The sequence below is a fragment of the Leptosomus discolor genome, chromosome 25, assembly GCF_034619465.1.
Source record: "Leptosomus discolor isolate bLepDis1 chromosome 25, bLepDis1.hap2, whole genome shotgun sequence".
NCBI lineage: Eukaryota > Metazoa > Chordata > Aves > Leptosomiformes > Leptosomidae > Leptosomus > Leptosomus discolor.
In genome coordinates this window covers 8,202,951-8,227,849 of record NC_141415.1, presented here as the reverse complement: position 1 = coordinate 8,227,849, position 24,899 = coordinate 8,202,951, and the positions used below count along the sequence as shown (strand labels likewise).

The window sequence follows — 24,899 nt, the reverse complement described above, 5'->3', positions numbered from 1 at the left end:
CACATCCGCCGCGCGGCGATGGCGGGGCGGGCGCGGGGCTGAGCGGGATGGAGGGCGGCCGCCCGCCCGCCTGCACCACGCAGGTCAGCTTCGTCTGCCAGCGCTGCAGCCAGCCGCTGAAGCTCGACACCTCCTTCAAGATCCTCGACCGCCTCACCATCCAGGAGCTCACCGGTACCGGCGCGGCGGGGGGCGGGGGGCCGCGCCCGGGGCGGGGGCCGCGGCCTGGGCCCGGCTGACGCCTCCTCTCCCGCAGCGCCGCTGCTGACCGCCGCCCCTGCCCGGCCCGGCGACGCGCACGAAGAGGAGAGCGCCCTGACGGAGGTACGGCGGGGCCGGGCCGGGCCGGGCGGGGCGACGGCCGCCCGCGTTCCCCGGTGACGGTGTCCCCTCGCCCCGCAGGAAGCCTTCGCGGAGAACCGGCAGGATGGCGTGTCCCGGAGGTTCATCCCGCCGGCCAGGTACGGCCGCCGCCGCGGCTGGGAGCCCCCAGCGGCCTCCCCCGGGCAGCCCGGGACGGCGCTGAGGGGCTGCCCGGGGCTGGGCCCCCGCGGGGCGGCCCCGCTGCCCGGGGGAGCGCATTACCGTGGCGCCGAACGGCCCGGCCCGTGTGACCCCCGTAGAGCATCCCCCAAAGGGTCCCCGCCACCCTCGGGCTCCCCCGTGGGCAGTGCAGCCAGTTGGGCGTCCGTAACGGCGGGTGTTTGGGAGGATGGTTGTTGGCTCCGGGTCAACCCAAATCTGTCCCGGTAGAGCCCTGGAACACGGGCAGCCCGTCCCTCTGCCAGCGCGGCCCGTGGGCTCCTTCCTTCCCACGCGTGAGCTAGTCTCAGGGTTAAGCCCAGCACTAGACCCGGCTCCCCTCGGCACTCAACTCTCAGTAAAATTCTTTCCAAGAATGATGTCAACGGAAAGCGCCAACAGTTTCACGCTGATCGGAGAGGCGTCAGATGGCGGCACAATGGAAAACCTCAGCCGGAGGCTGAAGGCAAGTTCTGCGGAGCTGGTAAACTCAGGTAGTTTTGGACGGAGCATCCGTTTTTCCAGCTGCTCTGCAAGGTTTCCCGCAGCACTGGCCTTCCGGTGTCTTTGCTGGCGAGCAGCTCAGTAAAGCTGGTTTGCTCTAAACCAAGACCTGACCTGCGAAAGTGACTGTGTCAATTGAAGAAGCTCAAGCCTGTCTGTGAAAACCAGCCGGCAGGTGCCGGCAGCTTCACCCGAAGTAACGGCGAGCTCCTCCCGCAGGTCACCGGTGACCTCTTCGACATTATGTCCGGGCAGACAGATGTGGATCACCCGCTGTGCGAGGAGTGCACGGACACTCTGCTGGACCAGCTGGACACGCAGCTCAACATCACAGAGAACGAGTGCCAGAACTACAAGTGAGTGAGCCGGGGTGACCCCAGGCCGAGCTGCTTTAGCCTGAAACCCGGGGAAGGAGAACGGCCATGATCCGGCTTGCTGTGCTCCGTAAGAGACATCCCTGACTTCAGCACTTGGGGCGTTCTTTGAGATGAAAAACTAGTTTTTGGGAGGCCTGTGGTAGCCATCGGCTCCCGCTGCGGTCTGCGAGCCCACCGCAGCGGCTGCTGGCACTGCCCACGCGGCAGCGTTCCCGTACGACCTAGGGCCCTGCAGGCAGCAGCTGACAGGCGGTGACATCCTCGGCCGCCATCTCGCTGCCCTGCTCTGCTCTGTGCGCTCCTGCCTCCCGGTGCAGGGTCAGTGCGGAGAGCTCGGGATTAATGGGGGCGCCCGTGAGGTCGGGGTCCCTGTTTGCACTTCTGCTCACGTGCGCAAGCTGTTGGGGAACCGGGGACTGGTGTTGGGGGCTCCCCAGAGTCCCTGGCTTGGTAACCGTGTCGCTCTCCCTTAGGAGATGTCTGGAGATCCTGGAACAAATGAATGAGGATGATAAGGAGAAACTGCAAACAGAACTGAAGGAGCTTGCACTGGAGGAAGAGCAGCTGATTCAGGAGTTGGAGGATGTTGAGAAGAACCGCAGAGTTGTGGCTGAAGACTTCGAGAGAGTCAGGGCGGAGGCAGAGCGGCTGGAGCAGGAAGAAGCTCAGTGAGTGAACTATAACTGCAGTTTATGGCAGGGATTTTAGGTAACAGATGAATGAGGTTATAACACGGAGAAACCTGTAAAGAACGCCCAAATGCACCCAGTGCACACTGCGAGCAATCGCTTCTCTGTAAAAGCTTGTGCTTTAGCGTTTCTTGTCTTGCTTTTGTTAAAAGGTATCAGAAAGAATACTGTGAATTCAAGAGGCAACAGCTGGAGCTAGACGATGAGCTGAAGAGCGTGGACAACCAAATGCGCTACGCCCAGATGCAGCTGGATAAACTGAAGAAAACCAACGTGTTCAACGCCACCTTTCACATCTGGTAACGCGGGCGCTGGAACACCGCGAGCTGGCAGCGCGGGGCCGCTTAAGTGGCGCCGCATTCGGCAGGGAAGGTGCTGGTCAGGTCACAGCTGCCCGCGGCAAAGCAACCGCTCGCGGCTCCCAGCAGTGTCAGCCAAGAGGTTTGTGGCACTGCTCAGATGTCCGACTGAAACGGCTCGTTAGCGAGCCCTGTTAACGACCCGGCACCTCCTGTGCTCGCCAACGGCAGCGCTCTGTGCCAGGCTTCGCGGAGCAGGTAGCTCGGGGGGTTTGCTCGGGGTTTTGGTTCCGGTTTGTTCCATACCAAGTGGTTGGTGTTCAGGTGCACCTTCTCAGCAGAGCCCCCAGCCCCTCCATCGCTCGGTCAGTGTCTGCGGCCCGTAGCCATGGGCACGTGGCCCTCGGGCAGTTACTGGGCTGGAAGCTGCCCCTGCCCCAGCGCACTCATCTCTGACTCCTCTGGCGCAGGCACAGCGGGCAGTTTGGCACAATCAATAACTTCAGGCTCGGCCGCCTCCCCAGCGTCCCTGTGGAGTGGAACGAGATCAACGCTGCCTGGGGGCAGACTGTGCTGCTGCTGCACGCCCTCGCCAACAAAATGGGCCTGAAGTTTCAGAGGTGGGTGCGACACGGGACGGGTCTGGCTGCGGCCGGGGTGAAGGCAGACTCGCCTGCCTGTGAACCTCCTCTCCTTTCAGATACCGCCTCGTGCCGTACGGCAACCACTCGTACTTAGAGTCCCTCACGGACAAGTCAAAGGTAAGAGACCCTGCGCAAAGTGGAGGACGTTGACCTCGAGCGCCCCAGAGCCCCGGTCGCGCTGGGGGACATGGAAGGCAAGCTCAGCTCTTTTGGAACTTGTGGTGCGGGAGCGCCAGCTGCCCCGACTTCTCCAACGTAATGGTGCCTCGCTCCACGTCCTCTGTCGAGGCGCTTGTTCTGCCATCCAGTAGCATCAGAAGCGACAGCACTCCTGAGCTGGCGGAGGAAGACGCATGACTCGGGGTGGTTGCTGGCGGCTGGGAGCCCCAGCCTGCGCGCGGTCGGCCCTGGGCACAGAACGAGTCACTCCTCTTTGTGCCACAAACCATTTCTAAGCGTCCTGTGACAAAGTTAAGCCTCACACGAGGCTGAAGAGCTGCCGTGACCGTGTCTGAAACGTGCTTGTGGTGCCTGAAACACGTCTCTCTTCCAGGAGCTTCCCCTGTACTGTTCCGGAGGCCTCCGGTTCTTCTGGGACAACAAGTTTGATCACGCGATGGTGGCTTTCCTGGACTGCGTCCAGCAGTTCAAAGAGGAAGTGGAAAAAGGCGAAACCCGGTTTTGTTTGCCATACAGGTGAGCGCCAGTGCATAGCGTGCCAAGTTAACCCCTTGCGTGCTGTCCCGCGCGGCTCTAACGGGCCTCTGCGCCAGCCCCGGCGCTGCTCGCTGCTCCAGTCCAGTCTCTGGCAGCGGCTGGTGTCTCCATAACGTGCAGCATTACCCCTCTTGGGCTTAGTTCAACTGAAATTTAAAGCTGGTTCCTCAGACAAAGACCTGAGGGCGGCTCGATGCCTTTAAAAACTAAGTATTGTTACGTAGAGCAGTATGCCTGTTGGGTGCAGACTTCAGCACCTGACGTCACGTTGAGCTGAAATGCAGCAGCAGTGCACTAACGGAACCTTGTGTGATACAGGATGGACGTGGAGAAAGGAAAGATTGAAGACACAGGTGGCAGTGGTGGCTCTTACTCAATTAAAACACAGTTTAACTCTGAGGAGCAATGGACAAAAGCACTAAAATTCATGTTAACTAACCTGAAGTGGGGTCTTGCCTGGGTCTCATCCCAATTCTACAACAAGTAACCGTGTGAAGAACTCGTCCTGGCACCTGCAGAGCGTCTGCATTTCGTTGGAGAAAGTCAAATTAAGATGTCTCAATGTTAACCAGTACAAAATGTTTACAATACCAAAAATCCACAAGACACTTTATTTAAAATACCATTATTACAAGTAGTGTATGGAAAAGCAATATGTAAAGTTATATCATTGAGCTGAACAGAATAAAAAAAATTCAGCTATTAAACAGATGCTAAACTGGTACTTTTGGGGTTTATAGATATGTATACAAATTACTGCTGACCGTCAGAACAGCAGTGGGTTTCTACTGCTCCGTTACAGCTTAACCCAGCTCAGAGAAGCAAAATGTTACAAACATGGGGAATAACGTGGAAGAACTGGCAGAAGCTCTGCTTGGTCGTTAAAGGGTAACTAGAGTTTGAAACAGAATTTCCTACGTCCTGTCAGCCACCGAGCTCGCCAAGGCTGGACACTGCTTGCAGTAGTGCCAGCTGTGAGGCCGTCACCTGGGGGCAGATCTCCCCGCAGCCGCTCGGGCACCGGGTAGACAAAGCCCTGCTCTGCAGGAGCGCGGCGCCAGGCACAGCACGGCCCCCCGAGCAGGTGGGCGCCTGCTGCCGCGGCATCACGTCACTGCGAGAGCTGCGGGGCTGCACCCATCTCCCAGCCCTGCTCCCCTCCAGCTGCCGCAGGGGCCCGGGACAACACGCTCTGTCAAACGCAGCAGGGGGAGAAGCCGGCCCTGCCCTGGCCGTACCGAGGGCCGGGGAGCTGCCTCTCGCCACAGGGCACCAGGCAGAGTGCCGTGCAGGTGAACGCCTTCTCAAACAGGGCTGGGAGTTTCTCTTGGTTCACACACAACTTGCATTCAGAGCTTAGAAGATGCAGCTCTTGCAGTAAAGCTTTGGGTGCAGAAAGAGGGGTTTCTAGACGCAGCTTTGCTCCCTTCGCGGCGCCGGCGCACCGCCCACCAGGCCGAGCTCCCCAACGACCACCCAGCACACGCGGTGTGGCAGAGCACCCGCCATCCCACACCAAAAGCAAACCCAGGCCGCGCTGATGCCCCGTCCGTGGCGCAGACGATGGGCTGTTACCGGCAGCGCCGGGCCCCGAGGGCTCTATCTGAGAGACACAGCTCTGTCCCCGGGAGCCGTCCTTCCCCCGTCCCTGCGGTGCTGCTTCGGAGCGCTACCGCCCACGACGTGTTTCAGCACCGCGTAAGAGAACTCCAAGATACTTTGCGAAGTAATGCCAGTGATGCGGTGTAAGTGCTCCACCACCTTAAAAAAAAATAAAAATGAAAATATTTCCTTACAGCGCCCGAGAGACGCGAGTTTACAGACACTTCTTGCTCCTCCAAATCTCCACGTGCTCCACGGGCACACTTCAGCAAGAGCTGGTTTGGGTTTTGTTGGGTTTTTTTCAATTCAATTGCTTCCACTACAGAAGCGAGACGTAGTAGGCTGTTTGCGGCAGCGCTCAGTAGCCATTTGGGCAGCGAGTTGTCCCACGGGATTGCTTCTCCACCAGCCAGTGAAATGCCTGCAGGGTTTGTCCTGGCTGAAGCGAGGACGCGCTCGCCCTGTGCGAGCAGAAGCCTTCCTGCAGGGCGGCCCGTGTGCCTCGTCACGCTCCCACCAAAGCACACGCTTCCTGCCAAAAGCCTGGAAGATGTCCCCTCCCGGCAGAGCCTGCCTTCCCCTCGCTGTGCTGGAACACACACAGCCCCCGCGTTTTCTCCCTGCAGAGCCAACGCGTTCAGAGCGACTGTACCTGCTGCCAGTGCCCGGCGCTCAGTATGAACACGCTTGTGCTGATGATTCCCACGGCCAGGAGCATGAAATCTTCCTTGACTGTCAAAAACTTTGTTCTGCAGAAGTAAAAGCGTCTTTTGGTGTAAAACGCTGCCAGCTTTGCCGTTCAAAAGCTCTTCTGTAACCGCTACACAGCCTACGGGCACGTGGGCTTGTTCAGCCCAAATAACGCCCGAGGCGGTTAACCCGGGCAGTGCTAAAGCTGGCTTTACAATTAAGTAACTCCAGCACTTCCTAGCTCACCCCTAAAGCCCACATGGCAGAGCATGTTGCTTTGAACTGCTATGTTAAGATCAATAAATAATGCTGAAAGCCCCCAAAAGAGCATAATTCCCATTATGCCACTACTTCTTCGCTTTTTTAAGGGTTGTAATTTCAAATAGTTATTTTCAGTAACAGTCAGGTAAACTACTTACACCTGCAGTTGGTTTGGTGTCGAATTCTCGATGGCAATCTTCAACAGAGTGTCGTAGATGGTGTCTCTGGTGAGGTAGGAGAAGTCCAGGAGCTGCACACACATCTGGTGTAACGGTTCTGCAGGAAGCAGGCAGCCGTTGTGTCCTAGCACAGAGATCACACGGGATCAGCCACACTCAGCCCTTGAACTGAACTGGGATGAAGTGTTAGTTGCCGTGAGTGAGGGATGAGGGTTTCTGGTGGCAACTGCCCTTTCTGAATGCCTCGGCCTGGGGCCACAGGCTTTCTCTATCTCCTCATTATTTCACTCATTCTGAAATTCAGGTTGTAAGACCTGGGCAAGGAAAATGGCGGGTTGTTGTAGAAAATGTGTCCTTACACGAGGTTTTGGGGGTTCTAAACTCCTCGTGAATGAGGCACGACTGGCTGTCCAACAACGTTCATCAGATTCTAATAAGGACAAGATTCTCATCTGGAAAGTAAAGCCCTGGACAATCCGGGAAGTCTGGTGTGCCTGCACAGTGTGCAAAACCCTGTAGTACAAGGCATTTTGGTTCAGGTCAGCAATAGCTCTACTACGCTTTTAAAAAACCTCTTTCCTTCCTATTGGTGCTCTTACCTAAAACCTCGAGAAGCAATTCCACGTAAGCCAAAGGAGTTGACACCTCGATCTGGAAGTGCAGAGTTTTTAAAATGACGAGCTCCGACTCGAGCAATTCCTGTTTGGTGTAGGAGTACTTCAAGGACTGCAGAAATTTGAGAGCTGTGTCGCTGTTAACTATCTGAAGAGGAAAACAGACAAATTACCTTCGAGGCAATAAGGTGCCTGCTCAGAGCAAAGCACTTCCTTGCTTTACTCCTCCCTTGGAGTCTAAGCATGAGCCACCGCCACGGCGCTGCCGGCTGGCCCCGCTGCCTGACTTGTCCTGTAAGCCGGCATGAGAAATCCAGCTCCAACCTTCCCTCCCGCAGGTTTCCTCTGTGCCATGAACCTTCCCCGGACAGGCACGACCCCCCCGGAGCCAGACAACTTTCGACGACAACAGGCCGAGTTTTCCCACTGCCCAGGCTTTTTCACCAGTACTGGGAATATTTCCTGACAAATTGTTACCTGATGAGCGACAATTAACCTGCCCTAGATGGAAGAGATTGCAGTCTCTCTTTCAGTATCCTTTGCATTTCATTATCACTATTGTCTTTCAAAGAGGAAATCATTTTTTAAGAGATTAATATATAACATAATTAACTACACTGCTAAAAAGCGTGACAAGAAAAGGTTTAGGTGGCTCACATTGTAGTGCAAGGAGAGCTTGCTGGCAAGCTGGACGCACGACACAAGCCGCAGGACAAACGTGCTGTATATCTGATCCTGCAGAGAGCTCCGGCTGCTCCCTTGCCCTCGTTCACCACTTCTAACGTTCTCTCTGGAGGAGTTGCAGATTTGTTCCACTTGCTTGATCATAAACCTACAAAACCCACAATTGCTCAGAAAACAGTTCTCTTCTGCTAAGAAAAAGGAAGAAAAGCAATTCTGTGTGTAACCAGCATACATGGACAGCTGTTAACTTGAATTAAATGAGTAAAGAGACAAAGCTCTAGACACGCAAAAAACATTAGACATTGCTTGAAGGAGTGGTGTAGAGCACACACAGCGTAACCACGTGAGAGAAGTCAGAAAAGCACCGAACACTCAGGGTGTTTATTACCTTTCAAGTAACTCCACCGCTTGGTACCTTGCTGATTGGCCCAAGTGCCATTTTTCAGACAAGAGGAATATAAATTCTGCAAAAAAGTGCAACACTCACTTCAGTGACCTGAACCTCATTATAAAGCTGTTAATCATCTCAGGAGTCAGCTGTAGTTGGAAAAAAGTCTCACCCACTATCTGTGACTCTTTGAAGCATCCGGCCTGATCCGACAGCTCGCTCAGGAACCTCTCATTTTCCGTGGCCAAATGGATCAGCATGTCCTCAATCACCTCAGGAGCGACCTTGCCAAAAACAGGGCCTGTGTCACGGCAGCGGGACGCTGCTCGCACCTGGGACCCCATTTAGCAGCTCAGGTTGGAAGCCTGAGGGTCAATTTCAGTGGCACCGTGGCACCCTGCCACCACCGGCAGGAAAGGGCCCCGAGAGCCTCCACCACAGCCACGCTGGGGCCTCGGGGCGCAAGAAGCACAACCGGGAAGCCACAGCCCCTCGGTGATGAGGCCGCTTTTGGGAAGGGGAAGGGGCAGGAGCAGGGGTAGGGGCAGGAGCAGGGGAAGGGGCAGGAGCAGGGGTAGGGGCAGGAGCAGGGGTAGGGGCAGGAGCAGGGGTAGGGGCAGGAGCAGGGGTAGGGGCAGGAGCAGGGGTAGGGGCAGGAGCAGGGGTAGGGGCAGGAGCAGGGGTAGGGGCAGGAGCAGGGGAAGGGGCAGGAGCAGGGGAAGGGGCAGGAGCAGGGGAAGGGGCAGGAGCAGGGGAAGGGGCAGGAGCAGGGGTAGGGGCAGGAGCAGGGGTAGGGGCAGGAGCAGGGGTAGGGGCAGGAGCAGGGGTAGGGGCAGGAGCAGGGGTAGGGGCAGGAGCAGGGGAAGGGGCAGGAGCAGGGGAAGGGGCAGGAGCAGGGGAAGGGGCAGGAGCAGGGGTAGGGGCAGGGGCAGGCCCGGGCAGGGCAGCGGCAGCCGGGACCACCGCCCGACCCAGGGCGCCGCCGCTCCGCAGGGCCGCACCTCGGCGCCTTCCTGGTCACGGGGCCTCGCTGGACCAACCAGAGCGCGCCTCCGCCGCGCGCCGGGCCTCAGCCAACCACTCGACGCCCCGCTCCCGACGCACCTGCGCGTAAGCGCGCCTGCGTCGTCCGCGCCCTTTCGATTGGCCAGCCTCCGTGCCGGATGTGACGTCACCGCGCTGTGCGGAAGCGGCGGCGGAGAAGATGGCGGCGCCGCGGGAGCCGGGAGGGGAGGCGCCGTTCGCGCGGCGCATCGACCCTGCGCGGGAGCCGGGGCTCAGCCCCGAGCAGCGCCTGCTCATGGCGCAGGTGGAGCGCGCCCAGCGCCAGCGCGCGCTGCAGCGGCGGCTCCGCGGCCGCAACGTGCTGCTGGCGCTCGGCATCGGCGCGGTGACGCTCGGCATCTGTATCCTGCGGGGCGGGGCGGGGCGGGGCAGGGGGGGCCGGGGCTGCCAGCGCTGTTGTCCTTAACAGCCGCCGCAGACGGTTACACCTTCTACTCGGTGTCGCAGGAGCGGTTCCTGGACGAGCTGGAGCAGGAGGCCGAGGCGGCGCGGGCGCGGGCCCAGACGCGGGCCGAGAGCGCAGCGAGCTGAGCCCGGAGGGCCCGGCCTCAGTGAACCCCGTGGGTGAGCTGCAGCCCCCCCGGGGCAGTACGGGCTTCGAGCACCGGGGAATCGCCTGCCCCTGAGCACGCGGCAGCCGCCCTTGCGGGGGTCTGGGCCTGCTCAGCGATGCCCGGGGGGTTCCCCTGCAGGCAGGGCTCCCTCCCCTGCAGGCAGCCGCCTTTCTCCTGGAGAGTGGCCAGGGCCTTTGCCAGGGGCTTGCTCCTGGGCAGGGCAGGGGTGCCCATGTGCCCATCACTTCCCACAATAAATACCGTGTCTGAGACTGCGTCAGCGCCTATTGTCAAAGCAGCTGGTGGCCAAAGTCCAGCTCGGGGCCTTACCCCCCATTCGGGTGTCTGCTGAGATGGGGCAAGTTTCGGTTTCGCTCTTTTTCATCTTACTCAGTTTGAGCTCCTGTTCTGAGCCAGCAGCAAGGACAGAGTCCGCAAGTCCCAACAGACAGACACAGACAGACCCCATTTGTACTCAATTCGTATTTATGAAAACACTTCTCCAGACTTCAGTTTGTAACGAAGCGCACCCGCTGCTGTGCCTGGTGCACCAGCTCCGTCACGTTTCAGGGCTGAGGGGAGGTTCTTCCCACTCTGCAGCTGGAGGGGAGGGTGGCAGCGAGCAGTGGGGTGGCGGGCTCGGGCCCCAGGGCAGAGCCGGAGGACAGCGTGGTGGCAGGGCTGGGGATGTGTCGTGACGGGGACTGGGCCTGGGGGTGGTTCTGCTCGGGGCAGGGCAGTGGCGGGGCCCAGTTCTGCCTGCGCGGGTTCAGCTCGGAGTAAAGCCGTGAAGGATGGCGGTGCCTTGCGCGTGTCCTGCAGCTGGGGAGGGGGCCGGGGGGCAGGAGGAGGGAGGAGACAGGAGGACAAGCGTGGGGCAGGCCTGCGCTCCCCAGTGCAGAGGTGGCAGGTCCCGCGGGGCACGGCCAAGGGGCACAGGGGCCGAGGCGGGGGCCGGGCTTCCTGGGCAGGCACCGGCTGGCTGGGGTGGGGGGCGCTGGCTGCCCCAGGGCCGGCGCTGTCCTCCCGGGAAGTGCCGGGGCTCTCACCCGCCCCCGGGGTGGCAGGCACTTGGTTGAGGTAGTTCATGGAGTCATTCCTGGCCAGCCGGCTACTGGGGAGAGAAGCAGCGGTGAACTGGGGCCTGCTGGGAGGACCTGGGGCTGCCACCGGCGGGATCGGCCCCCCGCCCCTTACCATTCGGCTGAAGTCGTCGGCGAAGGTCACCCCCTTGCTCAGCCGCTGCTCCTGCGAGCCGGTGCTGCTGCCGCTCAGCGAGTTACGGCGCATGATGCCTGCGGGGACAGACGGGCCCTGAGTGGGGGGCACCAGCGCAGAGCTGCACCCCTTGCAGGCCTGACCTACCCTTCCCCGGCCCGCAGCCCCCGTCCCAGCCCGCAGCGGCCCTGGGAGGGAGCTGGGGCAGCGGGGCTGGCACCTGGGGGCTGCGCCGGCTCCAGGCGCTGCAGGCTGTTGCGGCGGGAGGGGTTGAAGCTGCCCTTGGAGAGGCGTCGCTGGCGGCTGGAGAGCATGGCGGCGGGGGAGACGATGCCCAGCGGCGGCTGCTTCCCCATGCGCAGGTACAGCTCCTCGATCTCCTTCTTCTGGGCGCTCTGCAGCAGCTGCACCTCGGCCAGGTGCCTGGGGAGGAGATGGGGGTGGCAGCCGAGCCGTGCGCCGCACCCGGCCGAGCCACGGCCTGCGGGGAGGGGGCATCGTCCTCCCGCCTGGGGCGGGGCGGGGAGACCCGTCCCCTCCTGCAGCCCCTGCGCTGCCCCCCGGGTGCAGCCCACCGCCCTGCTCCCCCTCCTGCCGCGGGGCTGCTCACTTCTGGCGCAGGGTCTGCAGCTCCTCCCAGATCTCCTCGTCCTCGCTCTCGGTGTCATCGCTGCTCAGGTAGGACAAGCTGCGGGGGTAGCTCAGCCACACCTGGCTCAGCACCGCCTGCGGCGCGCTCTCCGCGCCCTCCTCCCCGGGGCCCTCCCGGTCGCTCTCCCCGGGCACCACCGTGCCCTCCTCAGCCAGCGCCTCCTCGGCCTCGGGGTCCTGCTCCGCCGTCTCCAGCGCCGAGTCCGAGTCGCTGCTTGAGCTTCCCCCCGTGCCGGGGGCCGCGGGCAGGGGGGAGCCGCTCGCTGCCGGCTCCGTGCCGTGCTGCTCGCCCTCGCTGCTGCCCTCGCTGCTGCCCAGCACCGGAGCGGTCGCAGCCAGGTCCTTGGTCGGTGTCACCTGGAACCGGCCCAGGATCTGGGGCTTGGCTTCTGCCGGGGACAGGGGGCAGTCAGCGGGGTTCAGGGCACGTGGGCTGGCGGGGACATCGCGGTGCCCCAGCACAGACACGGCCGCGTGGCACAGCCTCGGCCCTTCCCCACCTCACCTTCGTTGATGGGCGAGAGCCGGGCCTTGGGCACGCCGGGGGCTGGCGACTCCGAGACGATGAGCGGGTGGCTGGGCCTGGGGGAGCCGGGTGGCACCTGCAGGCACCCGAGCACCATCAACCACCCCATCTCGGGTCCCCCCACATCTCCTGCCCCCCCCCCCCCCGACTGCTCCCATGCCCCGGGACCTCCCAGCCACCCAGCCCTCCCCCTGTCCCAGGGCAGCATCTGCAGTGACGACTCATCCCGCCCCCTCCCCAGTGCTGAGCCCCACCTCAAATGGCGCTGGGGAGCCCCTGCCACCCCACACTCACCACACTGCCCTCCGGGCTCCCCGGTGTGGGCGTGCTCGGTGACGGCAGGGGACTCCCCGCGGCCTCACTGCCTGCGGTGCACGGCGGGGCCGGTGCCGGGGGAAGGAACGAGGTGGGCCCCCCGGCAGTGGGGACATCAGCCCCCGCTGACTCCAGGCTCCCACCACAGGCCATGCTGGCAGGGTCGGGGTAGACGAAGCGTGGGGGCCCCAGGATGAGGCTCTGTGGCCGTGGCAGCAGTGGGGGGTAGAGGTGCCCGCCCGAGCTGGCAATGGAGGAGACGGTGGGCAGCAGCGTGTGGGCCACGCTCATCACTGCCAGGGAGAAGACGTTGGCCAGGGACAGGAGCGGGGTGGTGGGGGACCAGGGCGTGCTGGTCACAGGGGGGCTCAGGGAGCTGCTGGGCTCACTGGGGACAGGGGACGTGGGAAGCGGCAGTGGGGACAGGAGGGCTTGGGGCAGGGCCGGTGGGACAGGCCCCCCCGGGATGCTCGGGGGGGTCTGCGGGAACGCTGGCGATGCTGTCAGCCACGAGGGAGCCGTTGAGATGAGGGGCCAGGTCTGTGTGGAGCCTGCAGAGAGAGGAGCATCAGGAGCGGCCCCTGGTCCCCACGAGCTCCCTCCTCCCCTGCCCAGGCAGCTCCAAGCTCAGGCACAGCGGCTGCACGGGCTGCGGCTGGCGGCCCCGGTGGGAAGGACGTGCCCGGCCCTGCCAGGGCTGGTACCTGTAGGGGAGCCCAGCAGCGTGGGCTGCAGCTCCCCAGCCGGGGCTGCCGGCGGCTCTGCGGGGCTGGCGAGGTCGTTCTCCGACAGGGAGCTGCTCAGCGACGGCAGGACGGGCGACTGGACCGAGAAGCTGGGACTGGTGCAGCCCAGGTCTGTGGCACAGGGGTGACAGCTGGCGCTCAGCCAGGCCAGGACATGCCCTGTGGGACCCCCTGGGCTTGGCAGGGGACATCACCTGCCCTGCGCAGGGCTGGGGGGACGGGAAGGGCCCGCAGAGGGGCAGAGACGTACCACTGAGTGAGGATGAGGAGGAGATGGAGCGCGAGAGCTCCTGCAGCTGCAGGTCCGCCTGCCGAGGGGGATGTGGCTGAGCCCAGCGCCGGGGCAGAGACCCCGGAGAGGCTGAGCCAAGCCCCCACCAGCCCCCATCCCGGCCCCACCACGTGCAGAGACAGGAGCTGGTGGCTCCACCGGGCAGGGGGGCACCACGACCAGTCGCAGGAGCACGCAAGTGACCCAGAGCTGCAGGCACAGGGCTGCTCCTGCCCGGGGCTGGTGGACCCTGTGCCCCAGCCTCCTCCCCGCTGGGCTCCCCAGGGCGAGGCAGCACCCCCAGCCATGCTCAGCGTCGGCAGCTTCCCCAGCACCGGTGGGGCCGGGACAGGCACTCACGGGGCTGCCCACGCCACGCTCGGCCTCGGGGCTTTCAGGCAGCTCGGTGACGCCGCGCCCGTCCTTGCGGAGCAGGGTCTCCACACGGTGGATGATGTCCTGGATGCGGTGGATGAAGCCATCCTGCTCTGACTTGAGGATGAACTCGTTGTGGACCTGCGGGCAGAGAGGCCGGTCAGCACCCGGCATGGCTGGGCAGGCCCCCACCCTCGCCCCCGCCCTGCACTCACCATGACGGCCGCGATTTCCTCCGGGTTGTCCCCATCCAGGTCAAACTTGAAGGTCACCATCTTGTTGTTGTAGGTCTGCAGCTGGCATTCCACCACCCGGTCATTCTTGTCGGATATCTGTGGGTGGCAGGGCCGGCTTAGCCCCGGCAGCGCCCACCCGCCCGCCCGGCGCCCGCAGCACTCACGTTGGTGATGCGCAGCCTGGACCGGGCTCGGCGCCGCAGCAGCTTCCCCGAGGCCCGCTTGGGCGGCAGCTTGGCGCTCCGCTCGCTGGCCGAGAGCCCCTCGCAGCCGTCGCTCATGCCGGACGCCACGTCTGAGGCGTAGCTGCGGGAAGCCCCAGCACCGGAGCATCAGTGCGGCCGTCCCCAGCCACCGTGTGCTCCCTGTCCAGCCCCCGTCTGGCCCCCCGCGGCCTCACCTGTCCACCGGGGAGGAGAAGCCGCTGGCGGGGGGCAGGCGCTCGGTGGGCAGCTGCACCGCGATGCTCTGTGGGGAGAGGATGGCATGAGCCGGCGCCGTGGCCGCCCTGACCCCCAGCCCTGCCGGGCCCTGCTCACCGTGGGGAAGCAGCGCATGGGGCGGGTGGGCGGTGGGCTGGCAGGGTCCCCCGCCGAGAAGGTGCGATGGGCCAGGTCCGGGGAGTCCAGGAAGCCAGAGGAACTCAGGTAGCCGTCCGTCTCGCAGTCAGCTGCGGAGCAGTGCTCATGTGAGCAAGACCAGAGAGAGCCCCCCTCCCTGGTTGGCACCCCCAGGAAACAGCTGTGGGGCTGGATGCACAGCACAGCTGGAGGAACACCACACCCCCCATCTCCCGCCCCAGGTCACACCACTGTCCCCCCACGCTGGTTCACTCTGCTGTCCCCCCACCCGACGCCTACGCACAGGTGGCTGAGGAGTAGCTGGTGTGCCGGTAGGCGAAGTGCTGGTCGGCCTCGGGCTCCTCGGGCTCTGGGGGGAAGGTGCTGCTGAAGACGGAGTCCCCAGAGCCAGGGGTGGCCATGGTGGGTGTGGGGGCACCAGGTGACAGCGGGGACTTGAGCTCCTCCAGCAGCTGCAGGACACCCGGCGGCTGCTCTGGCTCTGCAGGCGACGGCGCGTCCTGGGCACGCTTCAGCTTCTCCCGCTTGCGCTTGATGGCGACCACACGGTCCCGCACCGCCTTGGCCACCAGCTTGTAGTCAGCCTCGCAGACAAAGCCCAGGACCACCTGCACGAGAGGGGGCTCGTTGCATCATGGGCGCAGGGACCCCTCAGCACCCAGGGTCCCTCCATCCCTGTACCCACCATCTCCTGGGCCACCTCCTCTGCCACATCCTTGTAGAGCTCGAAGAGGAACTCAATGGCGTTGTTGTCCTTGTACTTGCCATGCAGCTTCTTCGTGTCATCCATGCGCAGCCAGAGCTTGAGCCCGGACTTGACACCATCGTCCTCCTCTGCCAGCTCCACGTGCACTCCCGTGTCCTCCTGGAAGAAGCAGTGCTCCAGCAGGTCCTGGATGGTGTACCTGCGGGGAGCACAGCTCAGCACGGGGCCGGGGAACACGGCGGGCTCTGCTGCCCAGGCCTCTGCTCTCCCCGCACCTCTCGTTCTTGTCCATGCGGATGCAGCCCTCGATGATCTCCTTCAGCTCCGGCACCTTCACCTTGTAGAAGCTGCTGGGCTTCAGGCCCTGGGGGCGATGGGCGTCAGTGCCTGCTGCGCTGGACCCTGCCACAGCACTGAGTTCCCAGGGCCCGGGGCTGAACCCAGGCTCTGCAGGGCCACGGTGCTGCCAGATGCTCCCCGGGCAGCCGTGGCCTTGCAGCTCCCGGCACTGCCAGGCACAGCCCCACTGGCAGCAGGGGACAAGTGGGGACAGGGTTCCTAGCCTGGGGCCCCACTGGCCAGGCCACGCATGCCTGCACAGGTGTAGGGGCCAGGATGCCCCAGGGCTCCGGGTTTCCACCCCAGCAGGCAGGAGCTGGCCGGGGCCGGCTGGGGCAGCCGCGGTGCCCCGGGCAGGAGGTGGCCGAGCAGACGCGCTCCTGTTCCACCCCATTAACGCGCTGGCAGCGCCTGGCACAGGGCGAGGGACACGAGGTCTGGCCAAGCCCGGCCCTCCCTGCACCCCCACCCCGGCACGGCACCTTCTCACCACCCAATTTTTAGCTGCTTGCACAACCTGCACGGTGACACATTTCGGGGAGCAGCGAGTCCCAACAGCTCCATCTGAGCAGCCCCCCGAGCTCCCTCACCCTGGCTCCCGTGCCCGCAGCACCAGCCCGCAGTATCGCCTCCAGCCCAGGGGCAGCTCACCGAGGTGACCTTGCGGTAGATCTGGGCGGCGTTCTGGCACTCGGAGTAGGGGTACTCCGAGGTGGCCATCTCCAGCATGCACATCCCGAAGGCGTAGACGTCCACCGCCTCGTCGTACTTCTCCTCGTACATCTCCGGCGCCATGAACTCGGGGGTGCCTGGAGGCAGCAGCGGGGCTCAGCACCCCCGGGGCGCCGACCCACCTGCAGCCCCCACGGGGCAGCCGCGAGCCCAATCCTGCCAGGGCTGCGCCGGGACCCACCTATGACACTTTTGGCGAAGGAGGCTCGCTTGAGCGTGGCCAGGCCCAGGTCCCCGATCTTGACCGAGCCGGTGGGGCCCGTGATGAAGATGTTGTCGCACTTGAGGTCACGGTGGATGATGGGGGGCGAGCGGGTGTGCAGGAAATGCAGCCCCTTGAGGATCTGCCGGCTCCAGCGCTGCAGCACCTTCAGCTTCATCTCCTTGAACCGCTTCAGATAGCTGCCGGGGCACCCACGGCGCTCAGCCCCTGACCCCGGCCCCAGCCCACCCTCCTCGTGCCGCCATGCCGAGCCCATCTGGATGCAGGTGCCCAGGCAGGGCAAGCAGCATAGAGCATCTTTGTCAGGGGCTCCTGGTCCCCTCCCGGGCTGGGCTCTGCAGAGGCAGCACAGAAAATGCAGCCCAGGAGGAGCCGAGCTCCCTGAGCCACCGGTGCCAGGAGCCAGCTGGGACAAGCAGCCAGTACTGCCACCCCACACGGCACCATGGTGCCCAGGCCACACCATCCCCATGCAAGACAGTGCCAGTGAAGCTCCTGGGTCTCCACACATCCAGTGGCAACCCTCAATTTCTGACTCCAGCTCCCAGCCCTGCCTCGCCATCCACCCAGATCCCACCTGAGCCCACCACAGCCTGTCACCCCCGCCCCAACACCTATGTCAAGTGCCCAGGCAGAGGGTGCAGACCTGTCCCTCACCACCCCATCACCGCAGGGACCCCGTCCCCTCCCCTGCACACCCCAAACTGGTGGTCCCTGCTCACGTTTTCAGGGTGCCGGATGTCATGAGCTCTGTGACCAGCACGATGCAGATCTGGCCCTTGATGGACGACTTCCAGGAGTCGTAGAAGCGGACGATGTTGGGATGCTGCAGCCCCTTCAGCATCTCTACCTCCTCGCTGAACCGCTGCCGCTCTGTCTTCGACAGCTTCCGTGTCTGTGGGAGCCGGTGGGGTGGTGAGGGGGGCATGCAGGGTCCCCAGCGAGCACAGGGGGGTGCCCTGGCTTACAGGAGACCCTCGTGTCCTCATTCCCCCTCCCTATGTACGAGGCAGCGGGGGCTGCTGTGGCCCCAGTGCAGAGCTGGGGTCAGACTTGCTGTTCCCCAGCACAGGGACTCACGTGGGGCTGGGGCCACCCCAGACCATGGTCTCACCCCACCCAGCCGATCCCCACACCCCGGCCCTCTGCAGCGCTGCTCTCCCTGGTCTGGGGAGGGATGGCCAAAGTCGGCCATGACAGCTGGTGCATTGAGAAGCCCGTGTGCTTCCCTGCCATGAAAGCTGTCCTGTGCCAGGGCTGCCCGTCCCCACTTCCATTGCTCTTAGCCCCCAGCTGGTGCCCACCACCCCACTGCAGGACAGGCAGCCCCAGCCTGCAGCCACCTGGCCAAGAGGACACGAGGGGGCTCTGCAACGGCCGCTGCTTGCCAGCGTGCCCCGTGCAGACCCGACAGCCATGGCCCCTCTGCTGTCAGGACAGCCCCATCCTCTGCCGGGGCAGCACCGGCTCCCAGCACCGGGCACCGGCATGGCAGGGTGCCGGGCCAGCCTCAATGAGGCCTTTGTTGGGGAACGCGGGCGGGGGAGGCTCCAGCCCAGGTTTTTCCATGTTCCTCCTGCTCGAGTTAATTAAAGTGGAAACCGAAGCCGAAACGCTGACATGGGCACTGAGTAGGGCTGGGGCCGGGGCCAGCAGGGAGGATGCAGACCCCTTGTCCTGGAGGGACACGGCCATGTACTGCAAGAAGGGGGGAGGTGACTGGCCAGACCCAGAAGGCACCGGGTCCTGCCCTGAGCCCGGGCATCTGCAAGCGCTGAGCCCTGGGCAGGAGCAGGAGCAGGAGCAGGAGCAGGAGCAGGAGCAGCGACAACTCCACCACAGCCTGGCACCCCGAAGGGCCTGCCCGCTGCAGAGCCTGGGGGCCTCCCAGCCGGGACCCCCATCCAGCCCACGCTTGCAGGGCCGAGGAAAACCGAGCTGCCGCAGGCGGCCACTGCACTCCCACCGCCAGGCGCTGCCAGAGCCGTGCTCGGCTCTTTGGCCGGCGGCCGGCGTCCCTCAGCCTGGGCAGCTTTCGTAATATTTTCATTGCATCACAGCCGGCCCCACGGCCAGGCTGGAGCCGCTCCATAATCCCCTCTGCTTTTAACACACGCTCGGGGACCCGGCTCAGCCCAGATGAGAACCTGAGCTCTGCTGCAGCGCGATGAATGGGACCTTTCATACCGGGGAGGAAAACAGCAGCCGAAGCCCCTGTGCGGCCCAGCGGCACACCGGCTGCCCTGCCCAGCACCACGGCCACACTCAGAGCCCCTGGCCCCCTGCTCCCCACCAAGGAGCCTGAAGGCTTCACTGCACCCCACAAACCTGCAAAGGCACGGGGGAAGCCGACACGGGCTAGGAACAGGGGCAGGCAGGGAGTCACTGGCAGCCACAGCTCTCCCTGCTTGGCAAGAGGGGACCCCGCTGTGCCACCCCCAACTCCAGGCAGGACCCCTGGCACAAGGCCACCTCTCCCAGGGTGCCTGGAGCAAGGCCTGGGGGAGCCAAGCTCATCCCCGGAGCCTGTGCCAGGACGGCTGGGCTCGCCCGGCACCGTTCCTCCCGCACAACCGAAGCAGCAGCTGGTCCCAGGACCAGGCGCCCCGACGCTCTCTCCGTCGAGTGCCAGCAGCAGGAGCAGAGCGGCTGCAGGAGCTGCTCAGCCTGGGACTGGGCACCGGGGAGGGCAGGGCAGGCAGGGCCGGCAGGGCTGCCAGCAGAGCCCCACGCAGCACGCAGGGACACCATGTCCTCTCGTAGCAGCACCTCACGCGGGGCAGAGGAGGATGCTGGGGATGGCGGCCCGGGGCTCGGTGAGGAGCTGGGTGGCAGCAGTCCAGCCCCATCCCACGAGCCAGGAGCTGGCTGCCGGGGAGCCCGGCACAGCCAACAGCGGGAGCCGAAGCCAGCGCGGGAGGAGGGAGGGCCGGGCACGGTGGCCGAGGACGGCTCTCACTTTGCATCAGGCGGATCTCCCCAGAGCGAGGAAGCGTCGGTGCTTGGCACAGAGTCCGCAGCCCTCACAGGGCTCTCCCGCAGCCCTCGCAGGGCCCTGGCTCCACAACGCCCCAGGCAGGGGGTCCCGGTGGCCTGTGAAAGCCCCATTGTGTGGGGCTGAGTGTCGCGCCCAGAAAGTGGGGCCCAGAAAGAACTGGAGAGATGTTCATAGTGACACTGTGGAGGAGCACAGAGCAGATGCTGGAGACCACCCAGCACCCTCCCTCCGGCCGTGGCCACAGCACCTCAGCCACAGGGCAGAGGAGCCAGCACTAGGGCAGCAGTGGGTGCCTGTGCCCCACGCTGCCCCCCGGGGCTCTGCCCCCCACCACTTAGCGAGCGATGACCCCGTGCACGCTCGCAGGCACACAAGCACACACATGCTCGTGCTCCTGAGGCCGCAGGACCCCAGTCGAGCAAATCCCCCCCAATCTCCTTGGTTCCTCCCCCAGACAGGCAGAGCTCCCGGCCCCATGCAGGGCTGGGTCCTGGGCACTGCCCCAGCGCCTCGCCAGGCTCAGTCGCAGCACGATTCCCAGCCACAGCGCAGGCAGGATGGGCTGGGCATGCAAGGGACAGGATTTTGCAAAGATGCAGGAATTTGAGAAGGGAGGTGCCCCACAGCCCCTGGGGCAGCTGGCCGAGGTTACCTGCCCGACCTGGGCACAGGAGCTGGGGGAGGCAGGCAGTGCCCACCACCCAGGCTGCTCTCGCCCACAGGGAGCCCAGGGGGACCCACAGGAAAACCTCTCACAGCCAGGTATTTACTGCTCCATCCTGCTCCGGGCCTCCGGTTTCCTCCCCGTTTCCTCCTTCCCCACTGCCCGCAGCACCTATCAACAGAAATAGTCCCCAGTCTAAAGCTGGAAAGCACAAACAGGTCATGGCGGGGCTGCGGGATGCTGGCAGGCGGCAAAGACAGACGCTGTGTTCAGGACTGGGGGGCAGCAGCACAGGGGGACGGCGACCGGCAGGTCCCCAGAGAGGTCCCACAGGAAGGCAGGGGACAGGCAAAAAAGGCCTCCAGGTCGCCAGGCTCCGGGGAGGTAGGGCAGGGCGAGGACAGCACAGAGTGCTGGGGTTGGGGATTGGGAGCCATCACAGCAGCTGGACGAGGCTCTCCGGACTGGAACAGGTCAGGGCTGAGGTTAGGTATTCATTTAGAATTGAAAGGCAATAAAAGGAGAACTGTGAAAGACGCAGGACAAAGCTATTTTTAAAAGGGCAGAACCACAACCATTTTTATTTGCGGTTCCAAATCCTGTATTTGTGTCACAGTGTCTGATTCTTTGCATGATTGCTGAAAAAAACAAACTTTTAAAAGTCTGTTTCTGTGCTCGCAGCCCCCCATGGGACGTGGATTTTGGGTCAAGAGACACTGGATAAAGAGCAGTCAGTGGGACAGAGCTGAATACTGGGTGGAGAAGGGAAAGGGATGGGGGAGAGGGATGGGGGAGAGGGATGGGGGGGGCAGGCACTGGGGCTGGGGCTGCCCACGCCAGCTGGCCCTCGAGAGGCTCTCGGCTACAGACGGGCTGTGCCACCCTGGGAGGGTGACGGCGGGTGGCAGAGGGGAGCCAGGTCTCCCAGGTCTCCCAGACACGGTGGGATGCTCACAGGACAGTCCCTGGCAGGAGCTCAGCCTCTCCACACACGTCCCCCCCAGCTCCCCGTGGGCCAAGCGAGCAACCTGCTGGGTTCAGGGCACAGGAGCATTCTTGCTTCCCAGCTCCCCTTCCTCCACCTAGGACGGTGCAGCCTCATCCCCCTGACAGCCACCTCGGAGGACACCAGAGCTGCCCACACGCAGCCACAGGCAGGCCCTGCCGGCACCGCTGCCAGACCACAGCCAGCTCTTTGCCAGACAGAGCCCCCTGCCCTGGGCTGCAGGACGGGTGCCAGTGGCTGCATCCAGCCCCAGAGGACCAGCTCTAACACAGCAGGGTGGGGACAGGGGCCCTGCAGGGCGGCACAGCCTGGCGTGGGGACGAGCAGGAGGGCAGGGAGCAAGCCGTGCGTGCCAGCTGCCAGCGCAGGGGAGCTGGGGCACGTCTGCAAAGAGGGGCTGAGATTGGCAGGGAGGGACGGGGAGCTAGCCGGGTGGGAAGCACCGGGCACGGCTGACTCATCCAGAGGGTCCTGGGCTTGCCAAGGAGAGCCCTTCCCTGCCAGCAGCAGGCTGGCGCTTCCCTCAATGCCCGAAGGGATGCGGGACTCAAACGGAGCTCAGGAGCGTTCAGACGGAGCCACGGGGCCGGCGAAGGCAGGAGCGCTGAGCCAGCTCTCGTCAGCCAACTGAAGCAATTGTGCAACCCACGAAGGCAGGCGGAGGCCCAAGACCTCACCTTCCCCGCTAAGAGGCCACAGTCAGCCCCTCCAGAAATCACCCACCGCTACCTCGGGACCTCTCCTTGCACCACTGGGCTGCAGCCACCCCAAGGACCCAGCCCGGGCAGCCGCCTGCAACTGCATCAAGGTTTTAGGAACAAGACAACAAACTCGCAAGACACGTTTTTCTGTGTAAACAAGGACTTGGACCTGCCAGCCCCAGCAGCTACCCCAGGGTCAGGAGCCTGTCAGAGACTTTGGACTTCACCAAAGCCCCTCCCCAGGGGCTCCAAGGAGAAAAGGGAGCCCTGCCACACGGCTCTCCCTGTGCACCCCCATGGACGAGATCAGGCCCATCAAAACCAACAAGCAGGAGAGTGTTGTGCAGCCAACACCTTTGCTGCTGCTCTCAGTGTCCCGCTGTCAGCATCCCGCTGCCAGGCTGTGGGGCAGCGAAGGGGATGGAGAGCGTGGTGGCAGAGAAGAGATGGGGACGCTGCTCAGAGACGTGGAAAAGCCCTGGCCCAGGTGCTCCCAGCCGAGAGCCCCCAGCAGCATCGCAGTAACCACACGCAGGTGCCCACAGACACTGCTGCAGCCAAGGACAAGCTGCCGGAGCGCACCAAGGTCGCACCGTACCCTGCTCCCCGCTGACGCCCAGCCCCAGGCTCGCTGCAGGCACGTGCCCCAGAGCACGCCGAGGGCTGTCGGAGCAAACCTCGGTGCCAGATCCAGCGCTGGCACAGGCACGCGTGCAGAGACAGGCACGGGGAGGGCACCGCTGCCCTCGCTGCCCTTCCAAAGGGAAAGCTGCAAGCTGGTGGGCACAAAAGGGTGGCGAGGTGCTCAGCCCCGGCAGCCGGTCCCGGATCCACCTGTAAACCCCCGGAGCGGGGGCTGGCACCGGGAGCGCAGGTGCCCCCGTGTGCTCCATAGCGCAGGCAGCGAGAAGGCAAACGGCAAACGGCACACGACGGGCGGGAGGGCCGGGAGCTGCGGCCGAGCGGGAGCCCGGGCCCGGGCCCGGGCCCAGAGCCCCGCAGCGACGGGCTCCCGAGCGCGGCTGCAGGGGGGCGCGACGTGCCCGGCAGAAACGGGGGACCTCGGGTCCCTGCGCTCTCTGGACGGGCTCCGGCCCCGGGGAGATGCCCCGCGGCTCCCGCACGGCAGCCCGGGCAGGCAGCGGTGGGCAGAGGGTCTCAGGGCCGGAGGGTGCTGCCCACGCCGGGGAAACTGGACGGAGAAGGGTCCACCCGCCCCTGCCGACACCGCCTTCCCCCGGGACGGGGGTCTGCGGGAACGGGCAGGGCGCGGGCGGCCGTACCTGCAGCTCGCACCAGGCCACCTCCACGGTGGTCTCCGTGTCCAGCCCCTTGTAGACGGTCTTGAAGGAGCCGCGGCCGATCTCGATGTCGAACTTGAGGAACCGGCCGTCGGGGGAGGTGGCGACCGCGCTCGTCTCTACCTCCTCGCTCTCCGTCTCCTCCGGCTCCCGGCGTCCGGCGGCGCCCAGCGGCAGCGGGGGCGGCGGCGGCGACCCCCCGCGCCCCTCGCCCGGCGCCGGGTAACCCAGCAGCTCCAGCTCGGCCGAGCTCCGCCGGTTGAAGCGGGAGGAGGCGCGGCGGGAGTCGCGCCCCGAGGGCCGCCGGCCGCGGTTGCGGTGCGGGGCCCGCCCGGCGAGCCCCGGCCCCGGCTCCGGCTCCGGCGCGGAGCCGCCGGCCGCCCGCTCCGCCTCGGGCTGGGACATGGCTCCGGCGGCGGCGGGCTCGGCCGCCAGCATCGGCGCAGCCCGGCCCGGGGCGGCCGCTCCCGCGCAGCTTCGCACCTGGTGCCGCCGCGGCCCCGCAGCCAGGAGCGACCGCCGAGCCCCGGCCCGGGCACCGGCCCCGGCCCCGGCCCCGGCCCCGCCGCGGCCCCGCCCGGCGGCACCTCCCCCGCCCCGCCCGGGCCCGCCCCCGCGCGGCCACCGCCCCCCGCCTGCGCTGCGCCACCGGCCGCGCCACCGGGCACCGGCACCGGGACGGGCGCCCAGCGCTGCGGCGGCAGCCACGGGCAGCGCGCGGCCGGCGAGAGCCCCGCGCACGGTCGTCCCGCAGCCCCGCACCGGCCCGGCCCGGGGCACCGGCGGGCACCCCCCCGCCCTGCTCCCCGCCCGGTCACGGCCCAGCTCCCTCCCGGAGCCGCGCTGACCCGGCGGCTCGGAGCGCTCCGCTCCCCCGCGGGGGGGCTCCGGGCCGTGGGGCCGCTGGAACCGGAGCCCCAGTCGGGGCGAGGCAGCCTGATTGGGGCCATAGGAAAGTGCCTGGTTTGGAGGTTTCCTCGGAGCTTCTGCCTGGGGGTTCCGGAGCAGCCCCGTCCCCAACCCAGGCTGCGGGACCAGCCCCCGTGCTCCTGCACCGGCCCGGGCAGCCGTTCCTCTCCGGGTTCACTGTGGTCCAAAATCCTGAAATCAGGGTCATGCAAATAAGAAGATGCGAACGTGTGTGTCAGCCCCACGCAAGCCAGAAACCCAGACAAGAGCTTGTTGTCTCTCCAGGTTGAAGGAGGAGGTTGTTTTACCCGGTGAGGCTGTTTACACAAAGCACAAAGCGATTGAGGCCGCCGCTAATTTCTTTTCCCTGAGGTCAGATTGTTTCTACTCAGCAGTACAGGAAACATTAAGGAGAGGATGGACCCGGGAGCAGAGCCAGGCCCCCTCAAACGCCAACCTGGTGCCCACAGGGTGAGGCCGGGTGACCCGGGGCTGCCGGACCCGCAGTGTGACTGCAGGCCACAAGCCCCTGCCCGGTGGGAGGAGGGAGAAGCATTTAACGAAGCCTTGTCCTATGGAAGCCCTGGCAAGGCTGTGTCACGGTGCTCACCT

General features: G+C 64.7%; 4 protein-coding genes across 5 annotated transcripts; 2 read left to right on the top strand and 2 right to left on the bottom strand.

Annotated features, from left to right (window-relative positions):
• The first annotated feature begins 47 nt into the window (after positions 1-47).
• On the top strand, positions 48-4,463 carry BECN1 (beclin 1). 2 transcript variants are annotated; one of them, XM_086477830.1, is made up of 11 exons: positions 48-174; positions 257-324; positions 403-461; positions 898-988; positions 1,246-1,382; positions 1,877-2,071; positions 2,245-2,391; positions 2,862-3,011; positions 3,092-3,152; positions 3,589-3,731; positions 4,071-4,463. In XM_086477830.1, exons 1-11 carry the CDS (start codon positions 48-50, stop codon positions 4,237-4,239), a joined length of 1,347 nt encoding a protein of 448 aa, XP_086333956.1. In that variant the 3' UTR covers positions 4,240-4,463. The 2 variants fall into 2 exon arrangements, with proteins under 2 accessions (XP_086333956.1, XP_086333957.1); XM_086477831.1 differs by lacking the exon at positions 48-174 and having other exon boundaries at positions 285-324; positions 882-988.
• An 888-nt stretch (positions 4,464-5,351) lies between these two features.
• Positions 5,352-8,514, bottom strand: CNTD1 (cyclin N-terminal domain containing 1). Its single transcript, XM_009953008.2, has 7 exons — positions 8,343-8,514; positions 8,171-8,246; positions 7,756-7,930; positions 7,084-7,246; positions 6,464-6,608; positions 6,007-6,103; positions 5,352-5,513 (listed from the first exon to the last, which is right to left on the bottom strand). Exons 1-7 carry the CDS (start codon positions 8,512-8,514, stop codon positions 5,352-5,354), a joined length of 990 nt encoding a protein of 329 aa, XP_009951310.2.
• Positions 8,515-9,374: 860 nt separating this feature from the next.
• COA3 (cytochrome c oxidase assembly factor 3) lies at positions 9,375-10,059 on the top strand. The gene is made up of 2 exons (XM_086478105.1): positions 9,375-9,576; positions 9,654-10,059. The coding sequence occupies exons 1-2, from the start codon at positions 9,375-9,377 to the stop codon at positions 9,764-9,766; spliced, it is 315 nt and encodes a 104-aa protein (XP_086334231.1). The 3' UTR covers positions 9,767-10,059.
• Positions 10,060-10,789: 730 nt separating this feature from the next.
• WNK4 (WNK lysine deficient protein kinase 4) lies at positions 10,790-23,816 on the bottom strand. Its single transcript, XM_086478132.1, has 20 exons — positions 23,361-23,816; positions 17,431-17,603; positions 16,667-16,887; positions 16,405-16,562; positions 15,690-15,778; positions 15,394-15,613; positions 14,992-15,316; positions 14,667-14,797; positions 14,528-14,595; positions 14,292-14,433; positions 14,107-14,223; positions 13,889-14,032; positions 13,496-13,571; positions 13,204-13,356; positions 12,479-13,050; positions 12,164-12,260; positions 11,618-12,047; positions 11,228-11,430; positions 10,987-11,084; positions 10,790-10,900 (listed from the first exon to the last, which is right to left on the bottom strand). Exons 1-20 carry the CDS (start codon positions 23,814-23,816, stop codon positions 10,883-10,885), a joined length of 3,891 nt encoding a protein of 1,296 aa, XP_086334258.1. The 3' UTR covers positions 10,790-10,882.
• Positions 23,817-24,899: the final 1,083 nt, after the last annotated feature.